Raw genomic sequence first — 18,742 nt, forward strand, 5'->3', positions numbered from 1 at the left:
TTAGTGGTGGTGAGAATTTATAGAATCTGTCTCTGTGTGTCTGTGTGTCTGTGTGTGTTTACAGACTAGGCTGGTGGGAAAGCCTAGTATGGATCTCCCTGTCCCCACCTCCAGCTTTTACATAAATTGCAAAGACATCACTCATGCAGAAGGCTGTGCATTTCTGGGTGCAGGGGCGTCAACAAAATCTGTATCTTATGATTCACTGTGTCACCCTACAGCTTCCATCATGAGACTGATTTTTCTCCTTTTTTTTCTCTTAAATTTTATTTCATTTTATCTTGAGGGGCAAAGGCAGAAGGCAGATCCAAAGGGACAGGGAAATGAATGGGCTCAAGATGCATGATATGAAAGATACAAAGAATAAATAAAAAGAAAGTTAAAAAAGAAATTCATATCTTCTACACAATGCTGCTGTAAGCTAGTACTACTGCTCTAGAGTCAAACTTTTCCCCTGCATGGGTTATGAGTCTCAGCCCCAGTGCACTGGTTCCCATCTCATCTCATCATTAAAGCCTCGTGATTGCAGCAAGGACGGTCTCTCGTGAGTTACTGAGGGGGGGGTCATGTTATCCCGAGACTTAAGTGAGAGTCTCCCCAGCACTGGGGGTCTTTCACAATATGCTCTCATATTTTTATAGGATTTGATTTGCCTTTATTGATGATCAGTTGATTGAGACAACTTCTGTCATGTAGCCCAGGCTGGTCTTGATTTCATGATCCTCCTGACTCGGCCTCTCCAGTGCCGGGATTACAGGCATGTTGCCTGATGTGGGAAAGTCATCTGTCTATCTGTTGCTTTCACTGGTTAATGATAAAGAAACTGCTTGGCCTGATATGTCAGAACATAGGTGGGTGGAGTAGACAGAACAGAATGCTAGGAGGAAGGGAAGTTAGGCAATCGCCATGCCTCTCCTCTCCAGGGCAGACGCTATGGAGCCAGCCACCAGATCAGACATGCTGAATCTTTCCCGGTAAGCCACAACTTCGTGGTGCTACACAGATTATTAGAAATGGGTTAAGCAAGATGTGAGAATTAGCCAAAAAGAGGCTGAAACTAATGGGCCAGGCAGTGTTTAAATGAATACAATTTGTGTGTTGTTATTTTGGGGTATAAGCTAGCCAGGCGGCTGGGAGCCAGGTGGCAGGAATGCAGCCCGCTGCTCCTTCTACAGTTGCCACCATGTTTCTTCATCCCCACTCTCCTGACCTCAGTCTGAGTTTCTGTGTAGCCCTGGCTGTCCTGGATCTCACTGTGTAGACCAGGCTGGCCTCAAACTCACAGAGATCTACTTGCCTCTGCTTCCTGAGTGCTGGAATTAAAGGTGTGCACCACTACCACCTGGTTACCACCATGCTTCTAAAGGCAAAACCAGTTCCAAAGTTTGAAAAGCGAGGTGATGTTTAAAGTCCCCAGAATGGACCCCCTTTGGTACCTATCCCCTTGTGTGGATTCTTCATTCACTAACATTTGATCTATGACTTGCATTAATTGATAGGTTATGGTGAAAGTGGTCCAGGGTGGGTTCAATGACTAGACATTCATCAATTCTGTGTCCTCCAGCTTCTTCCGGCTGGAATATTTGATGTTAGAAACATTGGACTGGTTGAAAGGAAAAATTTACTACCTTGTTGCACAGACCATGTGTGGACTGTATGGAAAGTGTTCTAACTCAGCCTCTATGTGGCTCTAGTCTGAGCTGCCATCTGCTGTCAAATTCTATAAGCTATGTGAAGAGACCAACGCAACAGCCTCCCTGAGCCCAGCTACCCACAGAAAAGTAAGACAAACAAGTGACCTTTGTTTCAGCCCCTCAGTTTTAAGTCATAGACCTAGAGCATACATGACAAACCCATGAACTACAAGACTCCAGAAGACAGATGTAAATTACTTCCCCCTGAGTGGTTCATATGCAAATAGGAATGCTTTTGATGAAAACGATCAAACCACTCCTCTCTGTCTGGGCAGTGAGTAGCTTTCTCATTCTCGGTCATAAAACTCATCATAAAGTGGGACCCTCTCCGTCCTGGTCCTCACCAGTGCTTGCGGCCTCTTCTGATCCTTCTCAAACTCGTCTGAGTCGTAGCTGGAGCTGCTCCAGAAAAGCTGTCCTTGGGTGTCTTGCTCACGGAGCCACGCTTCCATTTTGCCAATTTTCCGGACACAATAGTCATTCTCTCTGTGATAGTCCAAGAATTCTTCATCCTGTGAATTTCCTGAAAAAGGGCAAACATTCTTTTACTGTCTCCTTAAGACTGAGTATTTAAAATGCTCTTACCATAGAATAACCCACTTGAGGTTATTACTGGAAGAAAAATGAAATGTTAGCCTTTTCTGTAAACACTGTAAACTGTTGTTTGCCACAAGGAATTAAAATCTTTTCGTCTCCCCATCTCTTTTATGCAAATGTTTTAATCTTCGTACCCCTGTCCCCGACAAAACCAGTTGAAACTTATTTACACCGAGGTCCTTTTGTACTCTTGGTCTAAGTGACCTAGTGCTCTGTCCCTTCCCACTTTCCTTCACTTCCTCTCTATGATTCTTTCAAAACTAGCCAGTTTCAAAAGACTGTGAGGGTGGGTCCCAGCCAATGGAAAAAAGACACCGTCACTACCTGCATTAGAATAAAAACCATGAGCCCCTCCTGTCCCAGTGTGCTTGCCAGCCCAAAATCATGATCTTTAGAAACCTAAATGGATTTTGGGTGAGCAGAGTAGAGGCCAGTGTATAAGGTTCTGAGATGAAGCTTTAATTTTGTTTTCAGGGGGAGGCAATATGTGTTGATGTGTGTGAAAGGAATGAGGAGTGAGCTGAGTGGTAGAGCAATCAGCATGACGAATGTTTGATGGCTGTATATTTATAATACATGCTTTAGAAAAATTTATCACTACAGTTTTATAAAACTGTAACACCACAGTAGTTCAAAGACAGAGCTATATATTTTCCAAAACACCTAGCAGTTTAGTAGTTAAATAGTAAAGGTGGGTAGATAAGATTAGAATTCTGAAGGTAACACTGGAATAATAGATTTAGGGTGGCTGTTTAGTATAAGACATTGTGGTAGTTAATGTTGGTTGGCTGTTATCTTGGCTGGTTCTAAAAGCCCTGAAGAGACAAGCCTCTGAGCATGCCCAAAAGGGGTTGTCTAGGCTAGGTGGGAAGACCCACCCTGAATGTGGTACCATCCCATAGGCTGGGGTCTTGGACCAAATAAAAGAGAGAAAGTGAGCTGAGTATAAGCATTTATTGCCCTCTGCTTCCCCACCGGATGTAGAGTGGCCAGCTGCCTGCTACTCCCGACCCCGTACTTTCCCTGCTGGACTTCACTAACTGAAACTGTGAGCTAGGATAAGCCCTCCTCCCTTAAGTTACTTCCGCCAAGTATTTTGTTGCTTTGGCGAGACAAATTACTGATACAGATATCATGTTTTCCTTTGGTTTTATATTTTTCTATATATTTGTCTGAGCCTCATAGTTGATGCATGTGCACAGGCCGTGGGGAAGAAGACTGTGTGTGCACAGATGCATGTGGAAGCCAGAGGTTTAGGACAAGTGTCACTTGTATTGCTTTCCATCTTACTGAACCCAGAGCTCACTGAGTTGGCTAGCTTGGTTGGCTAGCAAGCCTCGAGGGTCATCCCCTCCCCCGCCATCTTTGCCTCTCTAAAACTGGGATTACAGATGCATACTGCCCTGACTTGGCTTTTTACATGGGTACTAAAGATCCAAACTCAGGTCCTTAAGCTCCTGGAACAAACACTTTCCCAGTGGAGCAATCTCCCCAGCCCTTATATTCACCTTTATACATATGAGATTAACCTGACATGAGTCCTACATTGGCTGATACTATTTATTCCCATTTTACAGATCTGGAAAGATAGGGTCACAGAAGTGAAACAACAAATTATTTATATTTCCTCTTGAAAAAAATAAAACAATGCAGAAGGATCTATGGTTGAGAGACTACGCTTGTCAGACCCTGCCCTAGGAGCAGGAAGATGTGTCTGCTCTCAGGAAGAGCTCACTGCTGGGGCTCAGTAAAGGACTTTGATCCCATCTTCTGTGCCTTTCCTGCAGCTGTGTCCCAGTCTTGCCTCTGGAGAGGGCATGGGCCACACAAGCACAGCAAAGCTTGCAGAGTTGTACACCAGGGAGTGATAGTATGGCATGTATGTTGTACTTAACTACGTATTTCATACGGCTGTATTGTGATTTATCATGTGAATAGATAAACCAAAAATTTTAAGGTGGTTTTGTTTTAAAGAGGTAGCAGAAAATAGAGCTTGTCTTCTGTCTCACAAGAGGCTAATATTCTCAGCTATTGGTTCTCCCCTCACTCTCCTTCCCCTGCCCATAATGGACATTTATTTGATGACATTTCATGTATGTTTGCATCATGTAGCTATGTTGGTGGAGTGTTTGCCTGCCGTTTACAAAGCCTCGGCCTTGCTATCCTGCATGGCATAAGCAAACCAGGCATACTGGTGCAATGCAGCGGGTGCAGGAGGATCAGAAGTTCAAGGTCATCTTTGACTATGTAGTGAGTCTGAGGCCACCCTGAGCTACATGAAAGCTTGTCTTAAAACAACCACCAAACCAAACCAAGCCAAACTACACCAGAATGTGAAATGTTCTACTGAAGGAATGACAGTCCTCACCTGGGTCTCTGTTTAGGGTTTCATCAGGCAGTATGGTGATAACGTCATAGCTATCGTTCCTTGGCAAGCTTTGGGTGATTTTATTGTCTTTATGGTCTTTCCGCTTTTGCATATTGAGTCTCGCTGCACTCTGAAGACTCTTCATCAACTCCATTTGGGCCTGAAATGATAAACTAGAAGCGGTTAATATTCTCCCAAACTGTCTTTTCCAGAACAGATTTGGCAACATCAAAGTGTGGACATTTCACAGACCTGGTCACCCTTGAACACTTCAGAATGGCTCTATTCCCATCACCTTCTGTGACAGCTTTATTCTCAGGCTTGTTTGGAGAAAGGCGGGCATATTCGCTGGCTCATAGAGGCATGCATCTATGAAAAGGAGCCTGCCTATCAGCCCTTGTCTGTAGGTGGGTCTTTGGAATTGCGGACATAACTACAGACCAGTTCCTTAGATCCTTAGAGAGTGTGTGTGGGGGGGTTTCAGGATGTCATTTGCAGAGCTTTATCGCAGAAAGTGTTCCAGTGTGTCCTCCCAAATTCACAGGTTGGAAACATACCCCTCCCCAGTTCTTTTGCTAATTTGCAGGTGGGACTTTAAGAGATGTTTGGGTGGAGAGTAAAACTATTACCGCAGGAGGAGAATAGCTCCTCCTGAAAGGTTACAAAGGCTGCCCTCGTTGCTCCTGAACCCTCACTGTCACTGACAGTGTCGCCCGCCATGTCCTCCGCTGTGCGGTGCTGCATCAACTGCCAGTATCTCAGCCTTAGGCTTCCTCTCCTCAATATAGTTACCATCTGTGGTGGTCTGAAAGGAAATGGCCCCTAATGGGAGTGGTGCTATTAGGAGGCGTGTCCTTGGTGGAGTGGGTGTGGTCTTGTTAGAGGAAGTGTGTCACTATGGAGTTGGGCTTTGAGGTCTCATACATGCTCAAGATACCACCCAGTGTCTGAGACCATGTTTGGTTGCCTGTAAGTCAAGATGTAGGACACTTGGCTAATTCTCCAGCACCATGTCTGCCTGCATGGAGCCATGTCCCGCCATGGTGATAATGGACTGGACCTCTTAATGTAAGCCGCCACTCCAATGAAATGTTTTCCTTTATAAGAATTGCCGTGGTGTCTCTTCACAGCAATCGAAACCCTGACTAAGACATCACCTTTATTAGTTACTGTGTCTTTGGTATTCTCTTGAAGAAGCAGAAATGGAGCAAGACAAAGCCTTGCTTGTTTCTTCTTTTGGAAACAGGGTTTCACTCCATCGCTTGGCTGTCCTGAAACTTTCTGTGTAACCCAGACTGGCCTTGATCCTGTGGCAGTCCTCTTCTCTAGCCTCCCAAGCATGGGGTACAAGCATCCTGGCAGAAGGTGCTCCTCACTAGGAAGTTCTATGCCGTGGATTCTAGGGAGAGGCCTCTATCTCAGAATAAAGACTGACTTCCATTCCCTCTCTTACTAAGCCAAGAAAAGAATATGATTTACTCTATGTTCTGGCTACAGCAAGAGGGCCAAGGGGCAGCTTTTTAAAAGAGGCACAGACTAGGCTTTTGCACATCTTTAACCCCAACCCTCAGGAGACAGGAGGCCATCTTGGCCCACACAGTGAGTTCTAGGCCAGCGAGGGTTATAGAATGAGCCCCTTTCTCAAAGACAAAGCAAAGAGAAAAGAGAAAGGGACACTTGAGGGGCCAGTGAGATGACTCAGTGACTAAGGGAGCTTGCTGCCAAGCCTGACAATCTGAGTTTGATGACCAGAACCCATAAGATGGAGGGAAAAAAAACCTACTACCAAAAATTAGCCACTGTCCTCCTTCTGCAGCACATGTGTGTGCTCTCTGCCCTCACGAAATAAAGAAGTAGATAAAAACAAAAAGGAAAAAAGAAAGGTATGTTTGAAGTGCAGATCTAACCTTGCAGGAAGAAAAAAAGAAAAAGTAAGGACGCATCAAGACTGGGAGCAAAAGGTCATCTTCCTGTTTTCCCAGCTCAGGCAGTGGCGGCTTCTGCTCTGCTGCTGAGAACTGACTGGCTCAGCAGCACAGTGACAATGCCCTCTAAAGTGGTAAAGGTGACCATCTTCTCTTTACCTCCTGCCTTCTCTGGTTCTGCTCCAGCATTTGCATCTTATGTAAATACTGTCTCTTCCCAGAGGTGTACATCGGGAGCTGCATTTTCTTCTCAGGTTCCTGCTGTGAGAGATGATGTAGCTATTAGTATGGGGGATTGTAATTCCACCGCCTTCAACCCTTCCTGGAACAGTGGATCTTAATCCTTCAGAATCTGTAGCCGATCTCCAGTCATGATAAAGGTGTCCTGCCGCCACGTCCCTGACAAGTCCTTTGTCCAGCTGTCACAGAACTAAGAAGCACTGTGCTGTGCATCTAAGACTGGTTTAAAGATTCTTGCAGGATTTTGCAAGCCTTGAATGTGAGGGTTTTGACGATTTCATTTTGATAATCTCACTTTGACAACATACCATTTTTCTGGTCAACAGATGCTTTTACTAGCTCTCTAGAAAAGTGTCCTGGTCTGATGTGGCCTTCCTTTCTCTTCCTGTGTCCTCTAACATTGCTGGGTTGGCTGTGCAATGAGAGGAGACACTCTGGCTGGTTCAGTGGAACCTATTTCCCTACAACCTACTTTCATATCTGAATATAAACCCGAGAGAGCACGGCAGTTGAGGAGGATTTGAAGCGACTGCTGGGAAATCTGGTGGTCTCCCCTTAGTCTGTCATGAAATTTCCCCTGTCATGAAAAAGGTGGCTCTCGAGGGCAAGCAGAGGTGCACATAGTTTCATCTGTCACTTGCTGTTGTCCAGAGGTGAAGGAGAGAGCCGATGTTCCTCTGTGGACAATGTGTCAAACGGTGCAGAAGTCTACGGGGAGGCTGTCCCCGCAGTCAGCACCTGAAGCATGACTTTGAGGACCTGTGGCAATCAGGTGCCTCTTAGCCAGCTCCACAGCAGGGTCTGGCTGGGTCCAGCGTGAGTCAGGTCAGGGCAGGAAAGTGACCCTTCTACTAAGAGCATTCATTTTCTCTCAGCAAGACAGAGCTGAGAGAAGACCTCTCAGGGCTGTTACCCGGAAGCCAAGGACTTCTGGATAAGATCTTCCCTAGAGAGGGTTAGTTTTCCACTCAGGAGGGGTGAAGGGAAGAGCCTTGCTGGCTTTCCCTCACCACGGATTTAAAAGGTCTAAAATCACCCGTTTCCATGTAAAATCCCCCTCTCATCTGCATATGCCTGTTTGATCCACAAAGCAAACAGAGCCTGGCCTCATCCAAGAGCGAAGAGCGCTCGCCAGTTGGAGGCAGGTATGGGCAAGTGCTACAGCTTCAAACATCCTGCCTGACAAGGACTGAACTGTCTGCTTCGGCTTTGAACTCCTGTGTGAAAGGGGAGGCATGAAAAGAGCGGCTGTCCAGGTCACACCCGCTTCCCCCAGTCAGCGGCTGCCACAGCTCACCTCTGCTTTGTGTTCTGTTCTGGCTTCTCGCTGGCGCAGGAGTTGCTCAGAGGTAATTACTTGTGGCAGGTCAATGGGGTCAAGCTTCTAGAGGTCCAGTGTTTAGAGTATTCAGCATCCCACAAGCATGAGACGATGAAACACAAAAGGAGAGATGTTAAACTCCCTGAGCGCTCTGTGAAAGCAGAACTTCCTCCTGGGCATGCACAGAGAAGGTGGTGCCCACAGTATCAGAGTTATCTGTGAGAAAGGCTTTTTGACCCCTGGGGTTCTTTATTGTTCTATCACACCGTTTCCAGTGACTTATTAATCAAAATCGTGGTCAGAGAATGGAGCGATTTCCTGCTGGACTGATGGACCATGCTCAGAGTTACCAAACAGCTGGGGTTTTAGGCTAGCAGAGATGGAGATACCGGAGAAACACCTGACCTTCCCGTTACCACCAACTGAGCTGTCCCAGGGCTTAGGAAGTGGCATATTTTGGAAGTCTCTAGAGAAGCTCCCTCTGTAACCATGGGTGACAAGACACACTTAACAGGAAGTTCAAAGTGCTGACAAAAGGCAGTCACCTTTGTCTAGCAAGGGCTAGGCTTCATGGGAACATAAAGGCTCACTAGGACTGAGCAGAGGTATATCCGTGGGTTTGCCTAACCTACCTCTCTCTCTCTGTTGCACATATATGTGTGTACATGTAGAGACCAAGGGTTGATGTCCCGTGTAGCGAATGGTTTCCATTAGGTGGCTGGCCACCAAGACCCTGGGCACCATCTGTCTTTACATGAAGCTCCTCCCATCCCAAGGGTTACCGATGTGCACTGTCATAACTGCATACTTCTAGACCTGGAGTTGTAGCTTTTTTGTGGGTGTTGGGTTCTCAAAGTCTGGCCCTCATCCCTACACAACAAGTGCTTTACCACTGAGCCATGGCCCTGGCCCACAGCCGAGCCTTCCTCCTCCACCTCAGGAGACATGACAATGGACTCTACAAGCTGAGCATGTGAGACAAAACTGGTCCCTCACCTTGACCTGCAGTGTGTGTGTGCGTGTGTGTGTGTGTGTGTGTGTGTGTGTGTATGTGTGTGTGCGCATGCGTGCATGTGCCTGCAGAGTCTGCTCACTTAGACAGCTGAGTTCTTCCCATCCATGCAGTCTGTGTTTGAGGCAAGAGCTGGCTCTCTAGCGCAGTCTCACCAGAGAAGCATCCCCAGAGTCCTCAGCAGTGATCAACAGTGACTACGAGATCATTCCCATGAGGTCTGGCCCTGGCAAAGAAGCAACGACAGGTGACTGAAACAGGAGGAGGAGCTTGTTTGTTCCCCTTGCTCACAGTTTTCCGGGGCAGGAAGGTGCTGGTTTAGGTGTAGCAGTGGATTGTGTCAGGATCCTGGAGGGAGAGCCCAAAAAGAGGGAGCCCTCCAGACACTCGTGGGGAAAGGAAAAACAGAAGGGTCTGTGTCTCCTCTGCATGGGTGAGTCTCCGGGATTTGTGTATGTGTGCATCTGCATGGCTGTGTAGCCACTATTCCATACTATGGCCATGAATAAACTGATCATCACACATTCTTCTCAGGTGAGCTCTGTGTATGAATTACGAGGGTCCTCATTTTAGAAAGACTAATGGCCTGTCCAAGTTTGCCCAGCTGGGAAGTTGGCATCACTAGGATTCATCTCAGATGTGTACCCAGTTTTAAGCCAGGCTCTTCGCCTTATTGTTTGCCCTGCAAATGTTTGATCCTCAGAATACCCTCACACTGTGAAATGAAACCATGCAGCCCTCACTAGAGCTGCGGACTGCCCATCTTGGGAATAGATAGCTTGCAAAACTCCTCCAAAGACACTCACTGATGGGGTCGAGAGTGGTCCCACATTGTCACAAATAAACAAAAGAGATGCGTGGAGAGTGGACTACAGAAGTGGACTACTGTGTGTGTGTATGCAGTCGGAACACCGAGTCTGAAGAAGCCAAGATCCTTAAATCATTTTGATTTGACAGTATGAATGTCTGAGTCACAACAGGCTCCTCTCCTTTGTTCTCAGCCTTCTCTTTAGATTCACATTTCTGATAAAGGTTAAATGGTAGATATCTTTAAGTACTTCCCTGGCAACTTTCTGAAAAAAGAACACAACCACACACTCCCTTTGCAAAGCCACTAGATGGCAGCAAGCAACACTGCAAACAGATTTCCATCCGCATAGAATTTTTCAGCCTGAGAAACCGTACAGAAAGAAATGATTGGGAAAATTGGCTTCACTTAAAAATGCCAGCCAAGTGACATTGCTTCAGAATCCTGGGTTCACGTGAGCATCGCTTGCCCTGCAGAGGAATGAAGAGTCCTGGCTTCGTCCCTTGCAGAGGAAACATGCTGGAAGGAAGTGCTCAGAGAAGGGGTAGGGGTGGAACGTTTCATTTTCAATACTAGGAAAGATCTTATTTGTTTGAAGATTTCTGAATTAATTCACTGTACAACCCGTGATAAATATCGCCAGTTGGAGTATGTGCTAGGGCTTTGGTAATGGAAAACAAAGTGTCCATACAGCACAGATAGCTGCACTTAGTGATAAACACTAACCTGAAAGAGGCTAGTTTTTGTTTACGAGTCAGAAAAGGGAGGAGGGTCAGAGCAGCTCCCAGAAAATGTAGCATTTGTCTGGCGCTGTGACTTCAGGCTCTGGGAAGTAGAGAAAGTGTTCTATGACAGCTTTATTTTATGTAGGTGACCACCTAAGGCCCAGAAAGAATTTCTGATCAAGTCCTTGCAACGTAGTTACACTTCAGTGGCATTTCTTGTTCCCAACAGTTGTCCATGGAAGAGGAAACAATACAGCCAATGTGACACAACTTGGCTTCAGCCCAAGTCAAATATTTCCATAGATCAGAAAACAGAACAGGAGGGCAAATATTGGTGGGGAGCTGACGGGCAGGTGAAGTCTGTGAGCTATTTATATTGAATAAAGGGGATCAGGAAACGTTCCATAGAAGATCCAGATTCACAACTTGAAATCAGGGCTGAGTTATCCACCATGTTACTTATTGTGAGAGAGCTGGAGGGCTGGGGAACTGAGCAGTACAGCATGCTCTTTTAGCATGTATGAGGCCATGGGTTCAATTCACAGCACTGTAAGCATGAAATAAGGTGTCTGGGGCTGGGGATGGCTCAGAGGATAAAATGCTCACCACTAGAGTGTTAGACCTAGCACTTGGGAGATGAAAACGAATTCTTAGGACAAAATGAACTCTGGATTGGTGAACTCCAGGTTAGTGAGAGACTTCTTGTCAATAAATAAAGTGGAGGGTGACTAAAGGTGAAACCCAACCTCAACCTCTAGTTAACACACACACACGCACACACATACACACACAAACACACGCACACAGGCTTCACACTGTAAGCTGGAAGATTCATTTCATAAGACTTAGCAAAAGATAGTATATGAAGAAGATAAGACTTCATGACAATAAATTCAAAAGCTTTATGTTAACTGGATAATTTCCAAGAAACAATTGGCAAAAATAAAATACCCAAGTCAACTCAGAACTGTAAAGAAGTGAAGCAGGTAGGAAAAATGATGGCTTCCCTTACAAGTCTAAGAGTCTAAGAAGAGTGCTGGAGACATGTTTACTAACTGGTTGGAGAATAGAGCATTCCTGTGTTATAACAAATGCTTTGGGAAAGAGGGATGGGGAGTCTCTTCATTTGATAAGACTAATTCAGTCTTGGTGGCAAAGCTGGTGTAAAAGTGTATTAGAAAAGCATAGCTCTGTCTCACTCATTAAAGCGGATACACAAAACCTTAGGAAATCCAGCTCAGCAAGGCGTGCACTTAGATACTTAGACCAGGTCAGATTAATGGCAGAAGTGCAAGCACGATTCAGCATTATAAAATCTACACTGTATCAACTACACTGTATCAAAAAGAAAACCCACATTTTTTTATTTTTGTGTGGGCTGGCACATCCTGTGTGTGGGTGTATGTGATTGTTTTAATAGATGAGGACAAAAATCAATAAAATGTAACATTCAGCAGTAAGAAAGTCTTAGCACGTAGGAAAAGCCTGAAGTTGAATGCCATGGTACCAGGTATGTTCCGTTGGTCTCCAAATCTGCTCACCCACTGGACACTTGTTCTCTGCCTGTACCCATGCAGCAACTCCTTGCCTCTGGCTTCCTATTGGGTGTAGACAATAGGAAGGGGATGATGATGAGGTCAGGTATTTGGATTTCTGATTCTTCACAAGGTGATACGGGGTGACTGTGTCCCTCAGTGGAGGGTCTCTCTTATTTGCAACCCAGCTTTTTTCAGGCTCCAGAAATCTCTCCCCTTGCCTGGAGCTGGTTACCCATCAACCACCTCTAATGCTGACTGCTATATCTTCGGCTGTTCCTCTTAACCAATCTTCTGTGCATGGATAGTTACAAAGAAAATACCCCTGAATTGCTATGATTTCAGTGTGCCACCTGTTTCCTTTGGGGACATTGGCAGCACTTATCAAAATCCTCCTGCACATATTATCTATGCTAAGTAGCCCTTACTTGAAATTCTTGGGACCAGTAGTGTTTCAAACGTGGGGTTTTATTTTGGGTTTTCAGATATTTGCATGTGTGTAATGAGATGTCTTGGGAATGGGACCCAAGTTCAATAAAGCTTGTTTCATGTGTTGGTTACGTGCCCTGGATAAAGGTAATTTTACGTAGTGTTTCTGCTGTTTGGGCAACAAACCAGCACACGAGATCAGGTGTAGGATTTTCTCCTGTAGTAATGCCAGTGTTGTTTAGATAAAACTGGATTTTGGAATATTTTGGATTTTCCATGTTAAAACTAGGGATTCCCAATATCTTTAGAGGAAGATAGTGTGCACATAGAGAGGGGCTGAGGGAATCAGGGCTGCTGGGTGGGTTCTCAGTGGTTAATAGGTTGTTCAGGGACAGCCTTAGAGAGATGCTGAAATTTTAACACTCTGGCACTCAGAATTATCCAGCTGAATTACTGGGGTCAATATTGGTGTGTGTGTGTGCATGTGTGTATGCGTGCATGTGTGTGGGTGTGCGCACATGTGTATGCGTGCATGTGTGTGTGCGGGCGTGTGTGTGTGCACGCGCGTGTGTGTGTGCGCGCGTGTGTGTGGGGGTGGGGAGTTGGTTGGAAGGCATTCCTATTCGACTGCAGGGTGGTAGAGGAAGGTGGGCAGGCCAGAGGGGGCGCTGCTGATCAACTCTTCTACACAGTGGGGGTAGGGGAGTCCTGTTGATTAAGAGCTCCAGGCAGAGGCTCAGCTCTCACCTCCAGGAAGAGGTGCTCTCTGCTTGAGGAGTGGAGATGTTCAGGAACTGGGGAGCGCCAAATACGCAACCCAAATTATTTAGGATGCAATTAGGCTTGGTTTAATAATTAAAAATACTTTTAGAATTTTCTTTGGCAGAGATCAGGCTATTAATTAGCATGTCATGGGAACCCAGCATTTATTATTCTCTCAAAAACCCATTTGTGGCAGAAAATGTGCCGAGCCTCATTTGTGCAGATAATTATAGATGATATCTTTGGGAGCGTCTGCCAAGTTCCTAGCGATTTCCCTTTTCTCTGGTAGCTGACTCCAGAACCTATAGGGTGGCTCCTCTGCCCACGTTTCTACAGCACAAGCAAGTCTTCTCCCAGCTCATCGGATCAGAGCTAGACTCAGAAAAGCTGAGCCAATAAGATCTTTTCTCCACAGGAACTGGAATCTCAGCCGTGGTCAGGCCATCTTGTCCGTTTGATTGGATACACAAGATTCAAGTTTAGGTTGGCCCTGAAGAGCGGAGATCTTTGGGGGGGAGGGGAATTAAAGCACAGAGGAGAGCTCAGGCAAGCTGCATAGAGTTCTGCTTTTCAGAACTTTGCTGAGTCTAGTGTATCTCAGCTCTCGGGATCAACAAAACATCTCTATATTTAATTAAACACACTGCTACCTGTACAGTGGCGTGCTTTCCCTCCAGCCGGAAGGAGCCTCTTTTCACTCATTCATTCCTAGACTTTAGTGTTGCACCTGTCATCAGTGACTGAAGATGTAAGATTGGGTAAAGTCTACCTGGTCTTTGCAATCAGATCCTGCAACTTGATTTTTTATTCTTAGGGAGCTTTGCTGGTGTGCGGGGTATAGTGCTAGACTCTGAAATAGCCAGCTCCTCTTTTTGAATTTGGGGAAATCAAAGCCTAACCTTAACTTATTTAGGATTCATAAATCTTAAAATTATTCTGCGAACTAGAGAGTACAGCATGAATATATTTCTCTGGCTGTAGTGATTTCTTCTTTTAACCTGGCTAGCTAGTGTCAGGGTTTCACAGAGGCATACATTAAATACATCTTTGAAAGAGCACATTTAGTTTAAGAATAAACCCAGCTTTAGGGTTGCTCAGCTAAGCTAGAGAGGTGCTCACAATTTTATATTAGACATTGCTTTATTACATGGACCCTTTACTTTTCTTGAGCTAAGTAGTATTTTTGCATTTTCTAATATTTTTGGAAGCAATGCTCTTTTGGAACTAAAAGTAATAATCAATTCAAGTAGTAATTTTGAGCTTCCAAAGAAGAGAAGTGACCAGCCTGCAATGGAAACAATCTTCAACAGAGATTTCCATTAGCCCTGGAACTGGTCTGGGCATCCAGGTGAGTTGTGGGGCAGGTGGGGTTTGTGTGGCTCCTTTTTTTCTGTTCATAGAGAGTCCCAAGCCTTCTGTTATCTGATGCTCATTCCCAAGAACCCACTCTAATCTCTTTACCTTTCTAGAATGAGATGTCTTATTAGAATTTATACTATGCATAAAAATTCTTGCTCTGATGTTTCTAATCCCTGCGTCCCTGCCCCCATTTCTTCTCTTTTGGTCAGGATCTCATGATGCAGCCCTGGCTGGCCTTGAATTCACAGAAATCTGCTTGCATATGCCTCCTGAGTACCAGGATTAAAGGTGTGCACCACTGTATCTGGCCCCAACTTCAACAGCTGCTCGGAGCATCTCGGATGATTAAAGGATGGAATTAACGGGAGATAGAGATAGCTTACACTGATGGTTAGAAGAATCCGAGGCCTGGCTAACAGCTCCAGTGTCTATTGGCAAGTTCCTTCACTCTGAGCTATGTGTAGAAAACAAAGATGACATTTTCTTTTTTATATTGGGCTAAAGGACTACGTGAATGACAAAGATCTAGTTGACTGGTGTGGTGTTTGCCTTGAATTGAAGTGGTAGTTGCTGTGATTTTTGAACACTCATTCAACTAAGTGCTGGACTTGAGTCCTTTAACTCTCTAGCTGAGTCCTTGTTAGTATACTTTCTTTGGGTTATGAGCCTCAAAAGTGACATCACTGCTAAAGGAAATTCTAATACTATGGTCTTTGCAATTGTCAACAATTCTCTGTAACAGCATTTTCATGGTGTTTAATTTCATTACAAGGTATTTAAGGTTCTTTGATGATTATAGATGAAAGGAGATTTTAGCATTAAAGCAAAGCTATTCCTTAAGAAGGACTTTTAAATTCATCTTACTTGAATTCTTCGGGGTGGATGCCTTTTGATAATGCTTGATTCTTCATGTTTCAGTGGGATGTCAAGACACATGGACCTGGATACTTGAAGGATGGGGCGGGGGTAATAATAAAGCATTAAAATCAATTTATTGTTAAACTAGACATCTAGGCTGATCGCTGTTTAGTAGTCCTCATCTACACAATTTTGCATCTTCAATTATACATGCCTGACTCACTGGGTGAACGTACAGATGAGACACATGTGGCAAGCTTTCTGGTTGGACTATCTTTGGACTGCCAGTCTGAAAATAATAATCCAGAGACTTATTATTAATTATGAAAGCCTGACCTTTAGTTTAGGCTTGTCTCAACTAGCTCTTATAACTTAAATTAGCCCAGAGTTTAAAGCTATTTTATGCCATGTGGCTCCATCTCCTCTCTCCTGTCTCCTCTCCATGTCTGACTGGTGACTCTGCCTTCTTCCCGGAGTACTCTCTCTGCCCAGAAGTTCCACCCATATCTCCTGCCTAGCTATTGGCTGCTCAACTTTTTATTACACCAATCACAACAATACATTTTCACACAGTGTACCATATTCCACAACAGACACACAAAGAAGGGTCCTCACATGAATGCCAGTGAACATTTTAGTCTGTTTTCTTCTTTTCTGACCCTCCCCCCAAGTTGATTGGGGAAAAAAAGCAGTTAGAAAAGTCACTGCTGATCACAGGTGTTACTCAAACACAGAATTTAGCCTGGAAAACAGAAACTTACTGATTAGTCACAGTAATCTACTGGAGATCAAACCCAGGGTCTCAAATATATGAGATTAATGCTGTTTGAGCTCTGTCTCCAGCTCACTAGTCAAATACCATGAAACCTCCTCCCAAATAAAGGGAATCCGAAAAAAATACTTTAAGAGATGAAAATAGATTATTTTCTCAGAGTAAATAGGAAGTTACCAGGGGACAGTCCCCAAGTTTACGGCAGGATACAACATGTTACTGTCCTTCTCCGTACAGTAAGCCAGGGCTACAGAATTGCTCTGCTGAGATTCAAATGGTGACACACTACGCATGCTGTGTTTGGCTTGATTAACTGGGCCACTCAAGAGTGCTGCCATGACGAAGCTGCGTGGAATTGCTGATCTTCTCTTTGAACAATCAGAACGCATTCTGACACAGACCTTTTTATGCTGTGAGTGATGTGAATGAGGATATCCTGTGTTTTAATTGGACTGTCCCATATGGTAAAAGCTGTACCAGACATGTGCTTCTGCTCCTGACCACAGATGAACAAAACTGCTAAGTAACTAGTCTAAGGTTGTATGATGTATTTAGTAGGGCTAGGGTTAGAACATGGACCCTTAAAACCAGCACCCAAAATGCCTTTTGTACAGTCAGTATTTGTAGAGAATGTTCTCCATTCATTGTTATAACGAATGTGACTTTTGTCTTTCAAATACAGTTTTTCAGCTGGGACTCCAATGTACCCAAATCAGCTCTTGTCATGTAGCTACCAAAACCTTAGAACCCGGAAGAGGATAAAACCGCATGCCTTTAATCCTAGAAACTTGTGAGGCAAAGGCAGGCAGGACTCAGAGTTGTAAGCCAGTCTAGGCTACATGGAGAGTTCGAGACCAGCCCAGGGCTATACAGTGAGACACTGACAAGCACAAAACCAAAGCAACCAGAGAAATGAAGCAGTGCCATCGGAGGAAATTCTCATCCACAACGAAGAACAGTAGAGGAACTGTGTTAGTCAACTGTACTCAGTATTTTCCTTGTACAGAAAGGAACCACGGAAATCACCCTGGGTAGATATGGCAGCTAGAGACGTACAAGGTGTTCAGACAGAGTCGTCCTGGAAGGAGAGCCCGGTTTTGTTACTGATGTGGGGTGTGAAGAAGAGAAAAGATGATTCAAATATACGGAGTGTGTGCCAGATGACACACATAAGCATGAATTTCTCGTCCCAAGTTAGTAATCTGTTTAATTATCACTATGGCCTTCAGAAAAGAATACATGAACAACTTGAGCCATCTCAGGCTCAGAACTTCCCACTCTAGTGGGGAAAATTCCTTTAATTCTGGGATGCTCGTGAAGGGCATGGGGTTAGGGAATGGTGACTTCATCTGCTTTCTTCATGTAGTAAATTGATTCTGTTTGGGTTGGTTTCAAATCCACATTGGAGAGGTTTACTGAAGTGCTGCTCTCAAAACCACAGAGTCTGATGCATTAAATGTCTCTGGGGACAACGACAAATTTAGAACCCAGCTGGAGCATTATTGCCACCACCTATCACATCTGTGCCTTTTCAGCGATCTGATGGAGGTGGGCACAAGCTTTGGCATCACTACGGACTGAGTGAGACCACACTTCTTCCCTTCTTATGTAAAGGGGTGAAAAGTCCCTTATCCAGAATCGACACGAGCATTAGAATGTACTGGAAGAAAGTCATCTGACAAACATTCAGCCCTCACTGGAAAGCATTGCCCTGCATCTCAATAATCTAGACTTTCTGAGGTCCCTGCTACAGTCAGGTAAGAGTACCCACAGTTCTCCCGAGTCCCAGACATGCAAATGTCATGTTTGGTTTTAGGTGTACCTGCAGGATGTCTTCCATACCAGGTTTCTCGGAGAGGTGGTAGCTGTCTTTCTAGAGCTGGATTTTGGTCCTGCAGTCTCGAGAATGGGTATGAGTTCTTTTCTTCCAGGTTCCGATTTAATGCATAGAACACAGGGCCAGCTGAGGGAGTCTCCGCCTCTTGGCTTTGTAAAGGTGTGACTTTGATCACCCGAGACTGATGCTTGGAGTGGCCCAGGCCCATTTCTCTTGAAGATATTCAGAAGAAAATCATGAGGAGTGGGTTTGGGGGTCCATATGGAGCTTGATTTAGTTCAGTATTTTCAGGAGATCACCTCAGCTTACCAAAACAGGTGTTTCCTTCATGACATCCTTCCAGTTCTGTCCCCCGACACTAACTTCTCTGACCACTTCCTGGGAGGCTCGTTTCCATGGAGACTTCCCTCCAACTTCTACTTTGCCATTCCAGAACTAAAGAATGCGGTTAAACATTGACTTGGTTATTCTACTGAAAAACTCACTGGCAGGGCCAGAAA

General features: G+C 44.9%; 1 protein-coding gene across 2 annotated transcripts; it reads right to left on the reverse strand.

The window, feature by feature from the left end:
* Nucleotides 1-1,981: 1,981 nt before the first annotated feature.
* Nucleotides 1,982-18,450, reverse strand: Ccdc198 (coiled-coil domain containing 198). Of its 2 annotated transcripts, none has more exons than XM_041634242.1 (6): nt 18,228-18,450; nt 15,640-15,722; nt 8,122-8,208; nt 6,744-6,842; nt 4,660-4,819; nt 1,982-2,217 (listed from the first exon to the last, which is right to left on the reverse strand). In XM_041634242.1, exons 1-6 carry the CDS (start codon nt 18,448-18,450, stop codon nt 1,982-1,984), a joined length of 888 nt encoding a protein of 295 aa, XP_041490176.1. The 2 variants fall into 2 exon arrangements, with proteins under 2 accessions (XP_041490176.1, XP_041490175.1); XM_041634241.1 differs by having other exon boundaries at nt 6,744-6,845.
* Nucleotides 18,451-18,742: the final 292 nt, after the last annotated feature.

Source organism: Microtus oregoni, unplaced genomic scaffold, assembly GCF_018167655.1.
Source record: "Microtus oregoni isolate MIOR12 unplaced genomic scaffold, Mior012 000045F_ref0000178, whole genome shotgun sequence".
NCBI classification, from domain to species: domain Eukaryota; kingdom Metazoa; phylum Chordata; class Mammalia; order Rodentia; family Cricetidae; genus Microtus; species Microtus oregoni.